Source organism: Globicephala melas, chromosome 5, assembly GCF_963455315.2.
Source record: "Globicephala melas chromosome 5, mGloMel1.2, whole genome shotgun sequence".
In the NCBI taxonomy this organism is placed as follows: Eukaryota; Metazoa; Chordata; class Mammalia; order Artiodactyla; family Delphinidae; genus Globicephala; species Globicephala melas.
The window spans coordinates 52,539,731-52,561,680 of NC_083318.1; the positions used below are offsets into that span (position 1 = coordinate 52,539,731).

The following is a 21,950-nucleotide window of genomic DNA, read 5'->3' on the forward strand; positions in this document are numbered from 1 at the left end:
ACAGTATATTTTTCTTTCAGTCATCCACATACAGCAGGTGTTCAGGATGTAAGATATATAGTAATCCAATGATTCATTTTGCTTTCAATTCTTTTACTTAGTTGTATTAGTATTTCGAAATTTTCTACTTTGGGCATTGCATTGCTCTAATTCTGTTTTCCAGGTTAATTACCAAATGAAGTTAAGAGTAATATCCATACCAAGAATGTCATTAATTAATGATACATCATTTTGAGTAGACGTTAATCAGTAACTGCAGATTCTGTGATGGTATACCATGCTTTGTATATGTTAGAGTACTTTGGATTTGTTGAACTGCAGTAGTTCAAAACTCTGAGCTATGTGAAAAGAGACGTTCCCTGCTCTAAAAAATATCTAGGCTAAGTGAATGCATAACATCAATATAGATGAACCTTACCTGAACAAATGGAAGTGGAAGTCTTGATTTCTGTGCTGTGGATATGATTATTTGCATTACAAAAGACTTCACCAAAATGTTTCATTAGGAGCTAACTTTGTGCAGTTCAGCATGATTTTGTATTCATGTGTTTAAGAAAAGGAAATGCTTTCTTGAATGTAATTGCATTGTGTTTTTTCCCCCTCATTGTTTCAGGTTCTTTTGCCCTCCTCCTTGTGTATATCTTATGGGCAGTGGATGGAAGAAAAAAAAAGAACAAATGGAACGCGATGGTTGTTCTGAACAAGAGTCTCAACCGTGTGCATTTATTGGAATAGGAAATAGTGACCAAGAAATGCAGCAGCTGAACTTGGAAGGAAAGGTAAAGAGAACCATGGTACCAGAATGCAATTTTCTTACTTGTTTTTGTAGTGGTGATTTTTTTTTTTCCTTTTATGGCTATTGGTAGCACTCTTTTGAATATATAAATCAGAACCAGAAATAAACTTCTCAAGTAGCTGTGGTTTAGTCGTGATTGATGGAGCTTGAGCTGTTGACATCTAAAGGTGGCACACAATAAGCTTCCTCAGCTTGCTAGCAGTTTTAGCAGGCTGTGAATCAGATTTCTGTTGGGTGCCAGTATAGGAGGCTAATTGCTCATCCATCTGACAGGGGCATGATAGTCAAACAACAATGAAAATACATAGTTCAATAATGTTTTATTCTACTCATTTAATCTTAGTCTTACACTAGAAACAAAGTATTATGGGTTATAAACATCATAAATGTTTTACTTAGCTTCAGTGTAGAACAGAAATATGCTGTGTAGACAGGAACAGCCATGATTACCTCTACTCAACCTTTTAGGTATTTTCTTTGATTACTTTACTAGGGAATAAAATTTATGAGTTAGTTTTACTAATTGTATTTTATCGATTTAGAAAGCAGTTATTTCAGTCTGTACCTTTAGTTTTCAAAAGTAGTTCTTCAGTGACTTAGCATTAGTTATTACTTTGTTTTCTCTTGATATTAAAATTTGAAAAATGGTTATTTCTGATTTCAGTGTCTACATGAATGTCTTTTAAAGTACTGCATAAATAGGTGTTTTCTCATTCAGTAAGTCTTTGTTGAATGTCTTAGTGTTTGCTGTATTGTAGCCGACACTAAGAATGGGAGTTTGGAGGGCAAGGTTGAGGGTGGTGAGCTAGTGGATTTGTACTCATTCAATTTTAGTCATTTTACAGATAATGAGCACTGAGAATAAGGAGCCTTCAACCTCCTTCAAATTTGAGTATGTTTATGTCATTTGTATCTTTATATTTTTATCATTAAGGCTTGTCAACTATGTATTTTAAATTAGGTTTGGGATAAAACTTACTACAGTAAAGGTTGTTTCATCTTAAAATAGAGCAGTGTAAAATATTTCTGAATTATGACCCTTGAGCCAAGGTAAAAGATATATTTAAGTAGTGGGTTGAACAAATAGGCCTTAGTCATGTCTCATCTATTTTTCTGTTATATAGAAAGTCTTAGTGATATGTCTCTAAGCTGTACATCTAGACATTTGGAACTGTGAATGGTAATTAGATCAGATAGGTAGTAAGAAGCCAGGGATTCTAGCTACCATTGTATATAATTGTGTCAATTGAACTTCATTGCTTGCTTTAACACTTCCAGCTTCCAGCAATTTTAAGGGAGGTAATAACAAACAAACAGCACCGCCACTTGCTTTTCTCAGCATAATGGCTTAGTACATCTTTCTTCAACTTCTGCCATTATATCCTTTCCCCAAGCCCTAGAAATTTGCAGAAGAGAATACCTGAGAGCTTGAGCATTAAATAGTGCTTAAAACACCTACTTACAGGGTAGTACAGTGTCTGTATGCCAAAATTATGTGTTAATATTTAGTTATAATGAAAAATGCTATTAGAGAAGTCTATAGAGAATAAGACTGGTTGAGAGTCAGCAGAAGTCATTCCAGGCAGAAAGAACAGCATAATCATATGCTTGTATCATCAAGGTACAGGAACAAGGTAAGTTTGGGTCCAGGCAGGCAAAGATGGACCAAGCAGTGGATAGATGCTGAGCTTCAGAAAGAGGCACTTTGGTCCTATCTCACTTAACCTCCATTCATTTAAGATAATGTTATTTTCTTTCAACAGCCTGTTCATTGAATGGTACAATTAGTCATTATTGAAAAAAGAGGGATTTTATTTTGCATTTTTGGGTATTTGTCCTTATTTTAATCTTCATTACAACAAAGTTCTAGTATATGCAGCCCTTATGGTCATGACATTTAACTATATGTTGGTAATATTTTGGATCTGATGTTTTTAATTTGTTAACTATTCATTTCCTCAGTTTTTGTCTTACATAGTTGGAACTAGGTAAGCTATGCAACATGAATTACTTCCCTAATTAGCACACTTGTATTTTTATTTTAAAGAATTACATCCCCTACACCTATGTTGCTAGTATTGTTTTGTTTATATAATTCAAATTCTACAATTCAGATATTTCTATAAACTTTTGTAGCATTATATTTGGTATTTTTTATTTCAGGGCAGATTTTTTTTCTTTCCTGAAGATCTTGTCTTCAGAAAGATGTTTTTTAAGTTAAACTCTTCATTGTTTATAGACAGATTTATTATATGCCATTTTCTGTTTTAGAATTTTATTAGCTAATCTAGCCTTTTGGTATGATGAAGCAAATGTAACTTCAGTTTTTATTTACTTAGCGTCTTAAAGCTGTAATACTCTTTCTGAATCAGTGACTTGTCCTTTTTTTTTTTTCTTGTGAAATTTGAGTAGTTTGTGGTCAGTAGCTTTGTAGCTTTTAAAAAATAATAAATTGTATCTGAGATAGCTTTATTAGAATTTTTTTGTGGATTCAAACTACTCACTTTTGTAATTAGGGGTATATTTCCTTTACTTCCAAGGAGATATATGTATGTTTGCTTTTTCCAAACAAAATAAAGCCCTTTGAGTGTCTGTGTTATGACCCAATTTTCTCTGCTCTTTTTTCCTTTCCTGTTTGCCAGTCTACCTTACCATTTATGCTAGATTTCAGTATTTTCTCTTTTCTGATATAGATCATATCCCCTAATGTTAACACTCAAATTAAGTGATCTCATCATTTTTAAATTTTGCCATTAGAATTTAATTGCTTTCATTTAGGTACACATTTTATTTTTGTTACATGGGAGTACTCTTCTTTAGTGTATCAATACCTATCTTCCTAGACTTTGTCTTACGTTGTAGAATAATTCCATAGTGCAGGCTTTATTTGACTTTCAGAGCTTTTTAAAGTACGGCAGGGCCATGGTTCAGCATCCCTGAACACTTAGAGATCCTGGAGTGAAAGGAGCTGAGTGAGTGCAAAGGCTGTTGTTTTAATTTTTCTTACTACTATTATGAGCTTTATCTTAACTTTGCCTTGTGCAGAACAAAGCCTCTCAAAGCTTTTCTCTCCCTTTTGAATTTATAAAAACTTAATTGAGTAAAATATTCAAGACGGCACCTAAATTTTCTTATATAACTTTGCTGTTGAGAAATTCAATAAAGTATGGCATGATTTTTGTTCTGGTACTAAAATTGGCTGTGAGTAATATTTTAAAGATTAAACACCTAGAGCCCATTAGTTATTTTCTAAATGAGTGGCATTTGCACTACTTTCTAAAAGGAACACACAGCAGAGGTAGTCAAGAAACTTGTTTAGCCTAATTTTAAAGTAGAGCAATGATTTTAAAATATATATATATATATTTCAGAATTTTAAATACTTAAGCTGTACTTGAGCATTATTTACCCAATCTGGAAAAATAGATCAATAATTTAGCCTCTTCCCTCATTCACAGGGATCAAGGGAATAGGAAAGATTTTAGAATTGTCATATGTAATTGAAATAGTAGCATTTCAAAGTATCTTTGTTGTTTTGCAAGTGCTATAATTCTTTAATACTATCCTTTCAGTTACCAGAATTTAATTTCTGATAAACTGACATAGTACTTTGCTGCGTTTGTTTTCTCTAGTACCTTTAAATTCAGTTCTTTTGGTGATGCAATAGGAATTATCCCATTGGGCAAAGTGTTAGCTATTTCAAAAAATATTGTTTTCCTCAGACTCATGGGTGGTTACTCTAGTGTTCGGCTATATAAGAAAAAACGTTGTATGCACTATTTTGAGAAGGATCAGTGCTAAAATCTTTTACATAATTTAATTGAGTTCTGATAGCCTTTATATCTTATTTGCAGAAAGACAGTCATGGAATTTTTTAACTGTAAAATTTTATTTTAAAAAATTACTGCTATAACATTGGTAATTCTGTGAAATAGATGTAGAGCTGTATAAAACAAGAAAAGACTATTTTTTAAAAGCCTTTTTGAGAGGGGAAAACAACACAGTGTTAGTATTTCGTAGACTTGATAAGGAAGACTTTGTACTTTGTTTTCAGAGATCAGTACTTTTCACAGTTGGTTTTATCAGCGCTTCTGTGGAGTTACTGCCTTTAAGTCTGATCAAACTTAGACGTGGCCATACTGAGTTGTAGGTACATAGCTGACAGGGTTTTGGTGCTATTAAAACTTGCCTTTTCTTTCACAGAACTATTGCACGGCCAAAACATTGTATATATCTGATTCAGACAAGAGAAAGCACTTCATGCTCTCTGTAAAGATGTTCTATGGCAATAGTGATGACATTGGTGTGTTCCTCAGCAAGCGGATAAAAGTCATCTCCAAACCTTCCAAAAAGAAGCAGTCATTGAAAAATGCTGACTGTATGTATACTTGTTTTCTTTTTTGTCCTCAACTCCCAACATGAACTAATAAGACAAATTCAGCTATTTTTTAAATTAAAAATTGCTTTTCAGTAGCCAGTTCCTTTTTTTCAAATATTTTTGTGGTCTTCACTTTATCTGAAAAAGTCATATTCAGTTATTACTGCTGCTTTATTGTCTTTTTCTTTAATTAAAAATGGGCAATACCTGGGGTAGGGAAGTGGTTTTTAAACAGAATTGGTTCATCACTGCCACCCAGAGTCATTTGGAGAAATGGGAGTTTCCTTTTGCTGTCACAGTGACTGGAGGGAGTAATGTTAGCATTAGGGTGTCTAAATGTCCTGCAGTGCCCAAGAAGGTTCCCATTCCATAAAGAATTGATTCACTTAGAATATCAAAAGCACGCCTTTGAGAAACACTGTTATATCAAATGGGCTTTGGAAGGCTGTCCTGAGAACCTGAACAAAAATTTTGATGTAGTTGCACTGGCAGAGACTGCTGCCTCATCAGCACATTTTTAGACTATAGCAGATAAATGCTGTTTGAATTTTACACTTCAACCTCTGTACCCAGTTTTCTTTATTTTAACTTTTTATTATGAAAACTTTCAAACTTACATAAAAGGGAGAAAGTAGTATAAGGTGACCACCTGGCCTCAACAGGTTTTACCAATTCTGTTTTATCATCTCTATCACCACCACCCCTTCCTTCCTCCTCCAACTGCTGGAATTTTTTAATGTACATCTCAGACATCCTATCCTTTCAACCATTTCTGCAGTAGTGACTCTCTAACAGATCATTTTCTTTTAAACATCATTATACCCAACAACAGTTGATGGTAGTTCGTTAATGCCATCTAATGGCTAGTCAGTGTGCAGATTTATCACATTGTCTCAGAAATACCTTTTTACAGTTGTGTTGTTGTTTTTAACAGTTGGCTTGTTCAAACTTGGATCCAAACAAGGTTCATACATTTTAATCTGTAATGGTTTCTTCTCTTTCCACCAGCCTGTTTTTCCTTCTGTGTTATTTATTTGTTGAAACTGGGTCATTTTTCCTGTGGAATTTCCATATTCTGGATCTGGCTGATTACGTGTTCTTCTGTCTCTCATATTTTCTACAAACTGTTGGTTAAACTTTTATTTTAGAATTAGCTGCTCCTATGTATGTTCATTTCTATCAGATCAGAAGTCATGTAATATCTGGTTATCCCACTTCTTGTTATGTTAAGATTGGTTATAGTAATTTGAGCTGTTGTTAGTCTAATCCACTAGTTATAAAGTTCCTCAGCGACCTTTAACCTAATGATTTCAGTAGCCCTTCATGATGGCTGCTTAAATCTAGTATTTCATTAAGGGCTGCAAAATGATGATTTTTCTAATTCTTTTATTCTTAACTTTTGCATTTGTTAGCTGTTTGCTTTAAGTATAGTCTATGGAGAAAAGCCAGGATAGGTTCTTATTTACTAATTTGCAGAATAACAATAGTATTCTTTGAAGATGACCAGTGAGGTTTTAGGATTTTGGTTTATTTGCTTGTTTTTATTTTGTTTTGTTTTATTATGAACTTAATGGGATTTTATGTAGTGGATGGTTTTTAGTCTGCTTGGTCATTATTATCATCATCATTTACTTTATATTATGGAAATTTTCTAACATACTAAAGTAGACAGTTGCATTAATGACATGAAACCTCTTGTGTTCATCCTCTAACTTGGAGCAGTGATCTTAACTTCAAGCCAGTCTTGATTTATCTTCATCTGTAACCCTACCCCCCACACACACTTTCCTCTGCCCTCATTTTAGTTTGATGCAAATCCAAGACACTATATCATCTGTAAATATTTCTGTATATCTCTGAAAGATAGGGTCTCTTGTTTTCTAATATAATTACAATACCATGATCACATAAAAATAAACATAAAACAACTATAAAAAGAAATAGTTTCTTAGTATCATTAAATACCTAGCTAGCGCTCAAATTTAAAATTATCTAAAATGTGGGGTTTTTTTTTTAGCCCTTTGGTTGAATCAAAATTCAAATAAGATCCACCAGATATTATTCTATATATTGTGTTGACATGTCCTTGAGTTTTTTTTAATCTGTGGATTTTCTCTACATCTCTCTGTTTCTCTCTCTCTTCTTGTAGTTTATTTATTCAAGAGACTGAGTCAGTTGACCATGAGAGATTTCCACATACTGGAATTTGCTAATTATATTTCCTTGGTGTAGTTTAATGTATTTTCTGTAAATTGTAGTGTCAGAGAGAAACAGAGCTGGACACTAAAGATGGTTAGAAACAGATTTTATTCACTACCGTTGCAGTAGGGAAAAGAGATTTCAGTAAAGAACTGAGCTCAACTCCAAATACAACAAGGAGAAGTGGGGATTTATAGCCAAGGAACAGAGTTGAGGGGATCAGTGGATGGAAAGTTACTAAGAGGAGAGAGACATGAAGGGAAGGGGGATTCTTGACAAACTAGCTTACCAGAATTTTTATGAAGACAGGCCTAGATGATCAGATATAAAGGTGGAGGGGAGGAACTTGAACAGATATCAAGGATGGGAGGATGGTTTAGCAGGATTCTTGGCAATAACCGGGCTAGGCAGGCCAATGCCAGGGCCCAAGGAAGAGTCCCGGTGGAAAAAGGGCTCAGAGGAGCCTGTCTAAAGTTTGGTCAAGGAGAGAGTCTTTGTCAGTAAATTTAGAAACTTGATCAGATTTAAGGTGGTTGTTCTTTGGTTCTTTTTTGTTGTTTGTTACTAGAGGGCAAGCCTACTTTACAGCGATGTAGTGTTCTTGCATCAGGAGGTATAATGTCATGTATTTAGGCTGTTTCCAATTCAAATTACAGGATTACCTCTTTAATTTTATATTTCTATTGACTCTAAGTTACTTGATGGCAGAGAACATATTTCATTTTCAGAGTATTTTCTTGCTTACATAGATGTGGTTGCTTTTTCAAGAAATTTCATGCAATGCTATACTGTAAGGTATTTAGAAGGAAGCAAAATCTCTAAAATCACAGTATCCAGAGGCAGTTGCCATCAACTTTGGTAAACATCCTTCCACACCCCTCTCTATGAATGTATTCCATAGAAATAGATGTGAGCACATGGAGACACATGCTGTCACATAAAAATGTATATGTTTACCCAATGGAACCACAGTATAAAGAGTGTGCTTTCCATTCAGTGATATATCAGGGAGATATTTTCTTACCAATGCATTTAAATACACATCATTCAGATAGGTGAATGATATTATAATTTATTTAATCAGTTTCCTACTGTTGGACACTTATTATTTTAAAAGTAACTTCCTTTTTAAAAACAGCACCGCATTAAACATACTGTGTAACTCTCATTTAAAAAAGATTTTTATGGGGCTTCCCTGGTGGCACAGTGGTTGAGAGTCCGCCTGCCGATGCAGGGGACACGGGTTCGTGCCCCGGTCCGGGAAGATCCCACACGCCGCGGAGCGGCTAGGCCCGTGAGCCATGGCCGCTGAGCCTGCGCATCCGGAGCCTGTGCTCCGCAACGGGAGAGGCCGCAACAGTGAGAGGCCCGAGTACCGCAAAAAAAAAAAAAAGATTTTTATGGACATATTGTATATCTTTAGCTTGACATTATTGATAAAGAGTTACCTTGATTTTTGGGGGTATCATCTGTATTTTCTTAGAGGGTTAAAAGAATTGTTAGCAGAATCCATTAATTATTAAATGATAGTAATGCATAGTCCTCATTCACCGGGTACTGGTCCCTTCTTGCTCTCCACTGTTGCCCCGCCCCCAAACCCCACTCACATAAATAGGAGCTGTGTTTTCTTTGCAGTATGCATTGCCTCAGGAACAAAGGTGGCTCTGTTTAATCGACTTCGATCCCAGACAGTTAGTACCAGATACTTGCATGTAGAAGGAGGTAATTTCCATGCCAGTTCTCAGCAGTGGGGAGCATTTTACATTCATCTCTGTGAGTATAAAAATATGCATTTGATTTTTTTCGTGTGAAATTGTTAAATTCATTTTACTAATAAGACATACAGATATATTAAGTTTTGTCATTTTTATAAGCAGATTAATAAGTTCTAAAAGATGATAATTTGATCTGTTTCCATTGCACTGCAGTGGATGACGATGAATCAGAAGGAGAAGAATTCACAGTCCGCGATGGATACATCCATTATGGACAAACAGTCAAACTTGTGTGTTCAGTTACTGGCATGGCACTCCCAAGATTGGTATGGCCTTAATGACTTCATGACTGTTTCTAATAAATGTTGGTGGCCTTTTCCCTTTTTGGTTGTATATCTGGATATGTTCAATAGAGGGCACTATAAAGTTACATTAGGATTTATTTTCTTAACTAATGTAGATACATTATTCATTCTTTGTGGTACCTGCTTCATCCCAACACAGGACCAAGTTTTCAAAAGCATAGAATTTCAAATTTCTTTAAAAATACAAGCATAATTTTTATTATTTTATTCTCCCAAAGGAAGATGGATTTAAAAATTAAATAAAATTGGTGTTTCTTACTCTGGTAGAGAGGCATAGTGTTTGGGGCTTTTTAAAACTGTAAAAAACTGCTTTTCTTAGCAGAATGAAGCAAAAGCCCCTCATATACCCTTTGTCATCTTCCCCCTCCTTTTCTGAAGCAGAACACAATTTAGTTATATTAAAGATGGAGGGGGTTTATGAGTAGGTTTGATTCAAGGTCAGGTTGGGGGAGGGGGTTAAGTGAATGGAAGAACTTTTAGTATTACTTGCCTGAATATGCTTTGTATCTCTTTGATGAAGTATTTCATTGGCTGATATTTTCTGGGACTATTTCAGCAGGAGCTGGGTTGATCTATAACTATCTAAGTAAATGCATCATATTATTGAATTGTTTTATATTTTTCTGTGTCATGGTTGTACAAGGTGATTTTATTTCCCATTTCAACTTCATAAGCCAAAATATGTGAAACATAGTAATATAAATTTACAAAACCTTGAACCTGAGGCAAATTATAAAAAGGGGAAAGGTAGGGAAAGAAGGGTACATAAATTAGAAAGAAAGACACACCAAAAAACAAGCTGAATCAACATTTACTCAGGTTCTTCTCTTTTCATTCATTATGTGTCACTGTATTCCAAGGATAATGTTTATTTGCTTTGGTATTAAATGCTTGTACTATAGAATCACTATTCAGAGGCCTTTGCCTCTGATCAGCAACAGCTTATATATGGGCCACTTAGAAGACAGACTCAAATCTTAAAATAGTGTTTTCACTTAGTTTCATGTAAAGTACCGGTCTGCCTTGCTTGAAAGTCATCTTTTTTTTGTTGTTTTTTAATAAATTTATTTATTTTATTTATTTATTTTTGGCTGTGTTGGGTCTTCGCTGCTGCACGTGGGCTTTCTCTAGTTGTGGTGAGCGGGAGCTACTCTTTGTTGCAGTGAGCGGGCTTCTCATTGCAGTGGCTTCTCTCGTCGTGGAGCATGGGCTCTAGGCACACGGGCTTCAGTAGTTGCAGCACACGGGCTCAGTAGTTGTGGCTCACGGGCTGTAGAGCACAGGCTCAGTAGTTGTGGCGCATGGGTTTAGTTGCTTTGCGGCATGTGGGATCTTTCTGGACCGTGTCCCCTGCATTGGCAGGCGGATTCTCAACCACTGCGCCACCAGGGAAGCCCCTTGAACATCATCTTTAATTGAATATTTTCAACATGTAAAAGTATGGGGCTCTGATTATAAAAATGCTGCAATAAAAAACCTGATCCAGAGAATGCCTTAGGAAAAGTTGCAGTACCATCGTTAACAATGTACCGGTAAATACCTCTTTCTAGAGGTTGTGTGACTGAGGAATTAGATTCCTCAGAGACATAGCTAGGCTTTATATGGTCTGCACTACTTCAGGCCCTCCTATACCTCCACTTACGTGCAGTTTTCAACAAAGGCACGTTTTTCAGAGGAGGCTTTCATGTGCTTTCAAGAAGGATGACACTGTCTTAATATCTGAACATTGCATGCTATGCTTCCTAGAATATTAGCCTTATTGGAGATCTTTGCTTGGAAAACACTCTCCCTCCAAGACCAAGTTTCAATGGGATGAATGTTCTAATGAGAAATCCTGGTTTTTAGGATGCTTTAAAAACAGGCATAGTCTATGTAGGTCGAGCCAACTAACAAGAAACACTGGTTAGTATTTATCCCACTTCCTCAAGGCTGTCAGATGCCCCAGAGGTTTGGGACATCTAAAATCTGTTAGGTAAACTAATTAGCGACATGAATTCAGCCTGGGCATTTACCAGGTATAGTCTAGGAATATGAATAAGATATGTTTTCTGTCCTTAAGAGCTGTATCCTGTTTACCTCAGAAATATGGAAAATACTGTACCAGTAACCTACAAAGCCAGCGTAGAAGAGAGAGAGCTGGTTGGAGTAACATCTGGTGTTTTATGAATGTAGAATTCATCACACATAGCTTGTTAGAACATTCATACTATCTGGTTTCTCAGATTTCTTTCCTGTTCTTAATAATTAGAAATGATCACAGCAAGTTTGATACCAAATAGTAGGGGACATATTTGGTTTCTTTATTGGTGAGACTAGGTCATTCAGCAGTGTCTATGTCCAGAGAACTATTATGGGAAATAAAATTGAACCAAACATGGCCCATGTTCTCAATATGCTTATTATTACTAGGTAGTGGAGAAACAGTGGATTACAGAAATGACAGTGTCATAGGCAAATGTTGACTCTTACGTGGTGAAGTCATAGTTGAGTGTGGCAGACTTACAGTAAGCTTTAAACTTACATCATTCAAAATTCACTTATTTCCCTAAAATCCAAACATCATTAAATTTAAATAAACCTTTAAGACTAGCATTGAATGGAAACATTTTGCTTGAGTTTAATTAGTCTCACAGAATATCTTAGAAACTGTAATTGCTAAAAGTGTAGTGTCTCCCTTTAAACTCAAAAATTAGTGGTGATGTGAGTAGAATGACAAATATTCTGACTAATAAACTGCAGAGCTAAAAATATGTAAATATGAAGAATGTTGACTTTAAAAGATTGGGATTTTTAATAGCTGTGGCTTAAGTAAAGAAAAATCATCTTGGAATATGTCTGGTGTGAATCAAGTAATAAAAACCCAATAATATTGCATAATATTAATAGCACTGTTCTGAGCACTTTTACATATATTGATTCATTTAGTCCTCACAATATCTTGTGAGTAGCTACTGTTAAGGGTGTTCATTGTGGAGCAAAGTATTACAGTCCTACATGCATACGTGCATTCTACAAATAGCCCTGAACCCATGGGCCAGGAACTGTCTAGATGCTGGAGATACATTGGTGAACAAGGTAGACTTTCTTTCCTTCTGGAGCTTACATTTTTTTTTTAATTAATTAATTTTATTTTATTATTTATGTTTGGCCACATTGGGTCTTTGTTGCTACGTGTGGGCTTTCTCTAGTTGCGGCGAGCAGGCTTCTCATTGCAGTGGCTTCTCTTGTGGCAGAGCACAGGCTCTAGGCACGTGAGGCACGTGGGCTTCAGTAGTTGTGGCATGCGGGCTCAGTAGTTGTGGCTTGTGGGCTCTAGAGCACAGGCTCAGTAGTTGCACGGGCTTAGTTGCTCCGCGGCATGCGGGATCTTCCCGGACCAGGGTTTGAACCTGTGTCCCCTGCATTGGCAGGCAGATTCTTAACCACTGCACCACCCGGGAAGCCCGGAGCTTACATTTTGGAAGGGATGTCAACGAAAACCAGCTAAAGAAATACCCATATAATGTGTTAAAAGGTTAATGTAAGTGATAAGACATTAAAACAGGATAAAGGGATAGGGAAAAGGGAGTGCTTAGAGTGGTCAGAGAAGTTTTTTTGAAGTGGGGCTATTTGAACAGAGACCAGAATGAAGTTGGAAAAGCAGAAACTGGGTGAGGAGCATTTCAGGCTGACAGAATGAGGGCAAAAAGAACTTAAGACAGGAATGTGTGAGGACTAGCAAGGAAGCCATTGTAGCTAGAGCCAAGTCGGGGTGCAGGGGGGAAGTGCCAGGACATGATTCTGCAAGGTTAGCCATGGGCAACATCTTGTCAAGTCCCTCTCTCTATCTACACTACGGACTTTCTGTTATCTGTGTAAGATAGGAGGCCACTGGAGGGTTTTGTGTGTGTGTGTGTTTTTTTTTTTGGGCTGCATTGGGTCTTCATTGCTGTGCGTGGGCTTTTCTCTAGTTGTAGCGAGTGGGGGCTACTCTTCATTGTGGTGCACGGGCTTCTCGTTGCGGTGGCTTCTCTTGTTGTGGAGCACGGGCTCTAGGTGCGTGGGCTTCAGTAGTTGCGGCACGCAGGCTCAGTAGTTGAGGTACACAGGCCCTAGAGCGTGTGGGCTTCAGTAGTTGCAGTGCACGGGCTCAGTAGTTGTGGCTTGTGGGCTGTAGAGCCCAGGCTCAGTAGTTGTGGCACACAGGCTTAGTTGCTTGTGGCATGTGGCATCTTCCTGGGCCAGGGATCAAACCCGTGTCCTCTGCATTGGCAGGCGGCTTCTTAACCACTGCGCCACCAGGGACATCCCCACTGGAGAGTTTTAAACAGGGAATGATGGCTGGTTTATGTTTGGAAGAATAATTCTGGCTGCTTTGTGGATAAGAGAGCATAGGGACATAGCTGTGGAAACAAAGAGAAAGGTGGTTGGGCTTTTGTCAAAATTCGGGCAAGAAGTTGATGATGGTACCTTAGACTAGGATGGTACTGGAAAGGTGATGAGAGGTGACCGATTTGTTTGAAGGTAGACCTAACAATTTGTTGACAGCTTGGGTATAAGAGAAAGCAAGGAGTCAAGGATGACTCCACGGTTTTAGGATTGAGTGAACGTGGTGTCATTTATTGAGCTATGAGTTGAGGGAGGATCACATTTAGGGAGAAATAAAAAATTCTGTTTTTGATTAAGATTGAGATGCCTATTAATAGACATTTTCAGTGTAACTGTTGAATAGGTAGTTAAATATACACGTCGAGTGCCTGAGAAAGGCTATGGCCGGAAATACAAATTTAGGAGTTGCCAACTTCTAAATAGTACAGAAAGTATAGAGTATGGATAGAGAAGAGATTTGGGGACTCGGCTGTGGAGACTAAAGGCCGGTTAGAGCAGGTGTATCCCCGAAGGAAGAATGTGTGGGTCGGATGCCTCTGAGAAAGCTAATAAGATGAGGACAGAGAAGTGCTTATGGGATTCAACAGTCTTGAAGTCCTTAGTGGCCTCACCAAGAGCAATTTTGAGACAAAAGGCTGGAGAGATTTCAGGAGTTGGGGTGGTGAGGAAGAGGAGTTTTGATGTAAAGGAGAGCAGAGAAACAGGGTGGTGAGAGGGAAGGACAGGGATGTGTAGTCAAGGAAGGGGTTTCTTCTGATTTTAGATGAGAAATAGTTCTAACATGTTTGTATGCTGTTGGGAGTGATTTTCATAGTCCTCAAACACTTAGTGATTACCTTCCATGTGATAAGTAACGTCTAAGGTTTGATAGGATTATCTTTCAGATATCCATATGTGTTTTGTGGAATATTTGGATTATAAGGTCATGGTGTGTAATGGAAAGAGTTCAGGCTGGACAAGCAGCCTGCCTTGGAATCATATTCTGGTCCCTGAGCTACTAACCAAGTGATTTTGAGGAACTTAACCTGACCTCTGAGCCTGTTTCCTAATCTGCAAAATGATAACCTCTTTTAGGTTAAAATTAAAACAACGTATAAGTATGATACTGGACTTAGGTACTGACTAGCACACCCATAGTGGCCTTTAGAGATAATTTCCCCTTTGATGTTGGAATATTTGTCGTTGTATATTATTGGAAAGGTCAGGATTAACATCAGCTGGAAGTTTGCTAGAATGCAGAATATCAGGCCCCGTGTGTGATCTGTGGGATCAGAACAGATGTGTGTTTAACAGGAACCCCAGATGATTTGTATGGACATTAAAGTTTGAAAACCACTGATCTAGAAAACAGGTGCCAGTCTGCCCTGTTTTTTTAGGAGTTCAAGGAAAAAGGTAACATCTCTACATTCTTAACATGCTTGCAATCTAAAAGTATTCTTATACCTAGCTTTATTGTTTGTAAATTCTTTTGTGTATGTAGGTATGTGACAAATACCTGTGATGTATTATTATATAGCAGATTCTTTCTGTGTACTCTTGACAGTGTACGAAATGAAAACTCCGTATGTGATGATCTTTTCTTTTTTAATTGTTGAAATACAGATAATTAGGAAAGTTGATAAGCAGACCGCATTACTGGATGCAGATGATCCTGTGTCACAGCTCCATAAATGTGCATTTTACCTTAAGGATACAGAAAGAATGTACTTGTGCCTTTCTCAAGAAAGAATAATTCAGTTTCAGGTATGTTTTTAAATTACTGGTAAAATCTAAAATGTGCGAACTATTAGGTTAGCAGCATTTAGAAACATGAAACTCTCGCTTAATGTTAATTGTATCCGAATACATGAAGCTGTGTGTTCAGATATTTATCTCAAGTTCAAGGGTCCTTAGCCTACATGTTCCTCGGATATAGCAGTCATCTTACATCAAGGAAGAACTCAAAACTATGAAAATGTTCTAAGAGAAGCAGTTAATGTCTAGTTCTGAGGAACAAAGAGCCCCTCAGATTATCCAAAACTAGATGTTGGGTATTCAGTAAATCACCTGAAATTATGTGCAGACAACATTGTATATGATACATGCCTATTTTGGAGGAGCGTTCATAATTCTCATCAGATTTATATTGGGGTCTTCTAAGATAGTAATGATGACACATTTCAAAAGCTAATTTTTAACTATATTTACTCAGAAGGCTTTCATGAGGACATTTATGACATGAACAGATGACTTAATAGAATAGTTATACTTTCACATGAAACTCATTTCTGAACATCTGGAACCTTTCCAGAGAGATGCACACACAGCCAGTCTCCTCAACCCAGCACTGATGGTCTGGCCTAGGTGTTTCGAGATAGGGGTAGGGGATTGTCAGTCAATATCTCGGTTCCTTCCAGCTGAAAGTACATAAGTTTCTAGCTGTTCTCTGAGCAGGAGGGGGCTCCCATTCTCTCTCTCTCAGGGATCCCTAAAGAGTTTTAAACAGCTATTTACATCACAGATACTGATCTTTTATTAAAGAAATTATACAGGTACTGGTATACTCTTACTTAAATGGTATTCTGAAGGTATTATTAGTTTTTAGTATGTCACTGAAGTATTTTGTATTAAAATAAAACCTGCCATATGTGAGGTTTCCATGCTAACATTCTGTTTGTTTAGGGATTGGCGAAGCATCGTGCTTGGGAAGTTTATAAATTTGTACTAAATTCTCTTCATGTTAATGCCAGTCTATGAGTGTTACTTTGTTAAAGTGTCTTATACTGCAGTGTATATAAAACTCAATTTCTAACCAATTTTTTCATAAGGCCACTCCATGCCCAAAAGAACCAAATAAAGAGATGATAAATGATGGCGCTTCCTGGACAATCATTAGTACAGATAAGGCAGAGTATACATTTTACGAGGGGATGGGCCCTGTCCTTGCCCCAGTCACACCGGTGCCTGTTGTAGAAAGTCTTCAGGTGAGACCACTTACAAGTTGACTTTTAGCTCTTTGCAGCTGATCTCAGCTATGACATGGCATAATTTTATTTCACAATAAATTTGATTTTTCTCCAAATCTTGTGATTTGGAGTTTTTTTTTTGGAGGTTTTGTTACACATCATTTGTTGATTTTTTAAAAAAAGAAAATGAGAGGAACATAATTTTATGCAAGAAAATTTAAATGTAAATCAGTTTGTATATTAGCTTGTGATATTTTTAGTTCACTTTGTCTTTATAATCATGTCATTTAAAAGAAGCATTTTATTTATCCATTTTTTTGCACATGATAGTCGAATGAGAAACTGTACTTTAATGAAAAATGAAAAGTTTTCTCAACATTGTTCTGATTTTCTGTGAATTGCAGTTGAATGGCGGTGGGGACGTAGCAATGCTTGAACTTACAGGACAGAATTTCACTCCAAATTTACGAGTGTGGTTTGGGGATGTAGAAGCTGAAACTATGTACAGGTACTTAATATAATTTTTTACATCATCTAGAGTTTTGGATGGGGGTGTGGGTACATGAGACTCTTTCCTGATATTGGTTGTCCTGTATTTAAGCAACCTTGTTTTAAGTTTCAGTTCTAAAATTTTCTGTGCTTTTAAGTGATTTCTATTTCCTCCTCAGATGTGGAGAGAGTATGCTCTGTGTTGTCCCAGACATTTCTGCATTCCGAGAAGGTTGGAGATGGGTCCGGCAGCCAGTCCAGGTTCCAGTAACTTTGGTCCGTAATGATGGAATCATTTATTCCACCAGCCTTACCTTTACCTACACCCCAGAACCGGGGCCACGGCCACATTGCAGCGCGGCAGGAGCAATCCTTCGAGCCAACTCTAGCCAAGTGCCCCCTAATGAGTCAAACACAAACAGCGAGGGGAGTTACACAAATGTCAGCACAAATTCAACCAATGTCACGTCATCTACAGCAACAGTTGTGTCCTAACTACCGTCTTTTTGCTAGGACTTACACTGACTTGAGTGCGGCAAAATGTTGACAAAAAAAGAAAGAAAAAAATGAACAATCTTTTGTGGTTTCTTGGGAAAACTTTTCGTACCCGGTGATACTATTCAAAAACCCCATTACCTGCAAGTGCTGATTTGAAGTGCAGAAGCCACAGTAAAACAAACAAAAAAACATCAAAATGTGCAAACTTTTGGAAATTGATTTTTTTCAGCTGTTATTTTTGTTTGGTTGGTTTTTGTTTGGTTTTGTTTAAATGGGCAAGAAATAGAGATGTGGCTGGAGTAAAAGGTAATCAAACTAGAAGACGAAAATCTAACATAGTTTTTATGGACCAAGGAACTTGTATAAGCTTTAGTAAAAGGTACATTTTCACCATACCTTTTTTATATCGCAGTATATATAGTACACCTTTGTTACCAAATAGGTTGTTCTCCTCCCCACCCCCTTTGAGCTTTTGCTCTTAAGTACATTCAGGTTCCAAGCCTGACCATGCTTGTTTAATCTAATTACCATACTCCTCCAGGTCTTTTTGGTCTAAGGCTGGAACTGTTCTTTTTATTTTATTATTTTCTTTAAAAGCTGAAGTCTTATGACTTTTCATGAGTGGAAGGTGTTTTGATTTCAGCAAGTCAAATCTTGTAAAGGCCTGCATATTTCTTTTAAGATTATTTGAAGTCTGTGCAAAAGCTTTAAAAAAAATGCCTCTGCCTTGCCTGCAATACATGCAACGTACGTTGACTTAGTCTCTATTCTCAGACACCGTTGATAGTTATTTCTGTGTTCCTTTTTTTAAAAAAATGTATTTATAGTTGTAATCCAAGAGGTTCTAACATTTACCTGGAATTAAATGTGGCCATTTAGCCATTAATGAGTTAATGGCGTGGAACATGTTGGTTTTTACAGCGTTCCCTTCCCTTTTCCTGTGCAGAAATGTATCTATGCGGTCCAGGATTTGTTCAGGTTTTCCCTCCTCCTAATCTTGTACATAACTTGTATTATGTGTAAGTTAAACATTTTATTTTGAAGCTAGAATATTCCCAGTGATTTCATTCAGCAGGGTGTTTTTCTGCCTTGTTGGCATATGACAAAAAAATATCATCAGAAGTATTTGCTACCAGTTGGTAGATGGTGCCCTTATTGTATAATGAGGAAAATCTCAGCAAAAGCATGTTTTTACTTACTTTCTTTTGTGGGGGGTAGCCTAGGCCAAAATATCATTGTAACCTTGAAACAAGATGCTTTTACTAGATGACCAACTAAAATAGCTGGAAGACAGTACTTTAGGAACAGATAGCTGTAAGATTATAAAAATGCAAATGTACTTTATCTTTCCATTTCTCTCCCTGCCTTTTTTTGTTTTCTCTTCCCCAGTACTGAGCATCTTCACAAATGTCTCCTACTCAGAAAGCATTTCTTCTCCATTCAGTTAAGATTTGGCTGCATTCAGGGTTGTGTGCTGGCTGTGTGTGCTGGGCTCACCGGTTTCACGTTGGTTTTGTTCCTGCACTTTGGGCACGCCTATGTTCGGTGTCTTAGAAATTGCAGCAGCCTCATTGGGCTACGTTTTCTACAGGAACTATGTGTGTGATGTTATAGGACATGGTCTAGTAATACAGTCATCTTTCTTTGAGTAAAAACTACCTCTAGATTGTGGTAAGCTTTTACTGTCCCATAAAACAGGAGCCACAAGTACCTTAAGAATGCAAAACTAACTTCCTGCAGTTTCCATACAGAAATTGTCTTTCTGGTGTCCTGGGCTATTTTGAAAAGTTTCCGTCAGTAGACTTTTTAAAACATCATTGTTAGTAGCTTCCCCCCACTCCCCTCCACCCCCAGCTTTGATATCTTCATTACTCATTCTTCTGCTCAGACTCTGCCATTGTAAATACAATTCCTAACATCTTTACATCACTTTTTCCTCAGTTTTCAAGGGGGAAGTCATTTGTAAAACATGTTAGTGGTTAAATAAAAGTTATTGTGGTCTTCTCTTTACTGCAAGCCTTTTTAATTACTCACAGGCTGCATTATACTATATATAGCCTTTCTCTCTTTAAGTCTGCTCCCGTCACTAGCTTCTCTTGTAAGCTAATCCTGCCTCACACTTTAAATCTGTTTCAGTGACCAAGGGCAGAATTCATTGTGGCCTTATCTTTCTTTGTTTTAACTGTTTACTGGCTTTTTCTTGCAAACTTGCTTGTTTATGAGTAGTATTTATTCTTCTCTCTGTTGAGTCTGGAAGTAGTCTTTACACAGTGCTTTTTGTTCAGAGCGCCGAAATGTTTTCAGTGCTGCCTTACTTTGAATGGGCCACAAGTTTCCTCCACTTCCCAGGTTTGGTATTTAGTTACCAAATTATATTAAATTAACTGATAACAGATGAGATGCTTTTGAAGAACAAACTATTCCTACCCAGCATTGCAACTCAAAATAATTTTTTCAAGTTTATGGCTTTATTAAAATTAACTTTTGCTTTTTTACTGTTTAGCTATATCTAATTTTGGCTCTTTATTTTAATAAGATAATTGAAATATTAGACTGTAAACCCTTTTCCTCTTTATTTTTGAAAAGTCCAAGAATATGCTTATACAGGCATTCTCCCCCCCACTATTTTATGACATTCTACATACCACAAACTAAAGACTGAAATGATTTGTCTGTTGTGGCTTATTGTTTACTAGTAGTTCTTTTATCAGCTGATTAAAATTTTTTTGTGAATTATTTTCAGTGTTTAATTTTCAGGAGCCTTGTCCTCTGGTTATGGTAGAACACGGCCCCTCCTCCAATGGTGGCATTGTTAGAGATGCTGGTCATTATCCCTTATAAAGACTCTCAGAATGGTAACCACTTCAGTTAAAGTATAGTACGTCCAAGCTTTTTTTTTTTAATTCTGTATTAGAAGTGTAGGCTATGCTCTTATGATTCTATGCAGTTTCTGAAAATATGCATAGAAGCTGAGTCTGTTATCCAATATGTTTTTATTCTGTTGAATTTGATCACGTAGATTGGGATGGCAAGCTAAAGGCTTTAAATATAAAATGCCCTTTTTATTTTAAATGATTTCAGAGTTGAACACTAGTATAAAATTTACCCTGCTGCTGACTTTTCTTAAACTGTGGCAACTAAAGGCATCCTCATATATATATTAATTAGTGAAATATTTGTCACTCGTACTGCACAGACTTATTTGCAGTTGTAACTGGTTAGTTTTTTGTTTTTGGGGGGTTTTTTGTTTTTGTTTTTTTTTAATGAAACGAGTACCATCTGTGCCCTCAATTTCCAACACAGGTTTTAAGAACTAAACTAACTGGTCATGTTTAATCAGATAATCCATGCAGGGGGTGGGGGGGGGTGTTCCTTTTTGAAACAAAATGTTATTCAGTTATTAACCAAGTTACTTATTTTTGATTTCAAAAGCAGCTGTGTTTCTGATGAGTACTGAACAAATGTGTGTAATTTTCTGTGCCAGACTTTCGACTTTGTTTTCAAGCACTGTAATGTGGGATGATGGTTAGAAACAATAATATATTAGGGTTTCTATTTAACCCTTTCAGGACTGAACTGTATTTCCTTTTATTAATTTTTCCATGTGTTGTGATAAATGTTTGCCAGCATTCAGTACTGTGTTGGTCCAGATGTAGGTTTATATGCTCATTTTTAGCTTATTTCTTGTACCTTGCAGCATGCTCTATGCATTCAGTCCTTAAGGGGTTTATTTTACAAACTGTGCACCTGTAAGGTTTATTAGCAATAAGATAGAAAATTGAGCAAGTTTATACCATAATTTTGTAGAAAAAAGAATCTGCTCAGTTCCATATTTCATCCATGAGAAACCTGCAATATGGGCAGTTTCAAGAAATAAATAAAAAGGAAATGTAAACCATTGTAAAAGTCTTCTGTTGGATGTGCCTGATGCATGTATTATCGTCTTTGATTTCAGAATACTTCATAGAGATAAAATTAAATTCCATATTACAGTTGGTACATTTACAGTCTTACCTTGCTATCTAATCTACATCACATCAAAGTGATGGCTGTGCTGCTTTTTTTTTTTTTTAATGTTTTAAACTACACAGTGCTTTAAAAAGAGAAAGTTTTTTTTTGCGGGGGGTGGTTCTTTTCTTCTTCACGGGGAAATGGGCTTCGCCACTCAAGGGTTGTCTCCCAATTCAGGAACTTTTC

General features: G+C 36.7%; 1 protein-coding gene across 6 annotated transcripts in view; it reads left to right on the plus strand.

The window, feature by feature from the left end:
- The window catches only part of LOC115839923 (recombining binding protein suppressor of hairless), a 231,606-nt gene extending 209,927 nt beyond the window's left edge, over window positions 1-21,679 (plus strand). For 5 of the 6 annotated variants that reach the window (XM_060299219.2, XM_060299220.2, XM_070045566.1 and 2 more), the window contains 8 exons: window positions 614-779; window positions 5,000-5,174; window positions 9,009-9,146; window positions 9,302-9,414; window positions 15,424-15,564; window positions 16,629-16,784; window positions 17,171-17,274; window positions 17,435-21,679. In XM_060299219.2, the coding sequence (XP_060155202.1) occupies window positions 614-779; window positions 5,000-5,174; window positions 9,009-9,146; window positions 9,302-9,414; window positions 15,424-15,564; window positions 16,629-16,784; window positions 17,171-17,274; window positions 17,435-17,750 (1,309 nt within the window). In that variant the 3' untranslated portion in view covers window positions 17,751-21,679. The remainder of the gene's footprint in view (window positions 1-613; window positions 780-4,999; window positions 5,175-9,008; window positions 9,147-9,301; window positions 9,415-15,423; window positions 15,565-16,628; window positions 16,785-17,170; window positions 17,275-17,434) is intronic. The other variant, XM_060299221.2, reaches the window with a different exon arrangement.
- Window positions 21,680-21,950: the final 271 nt, after the last annotated feature.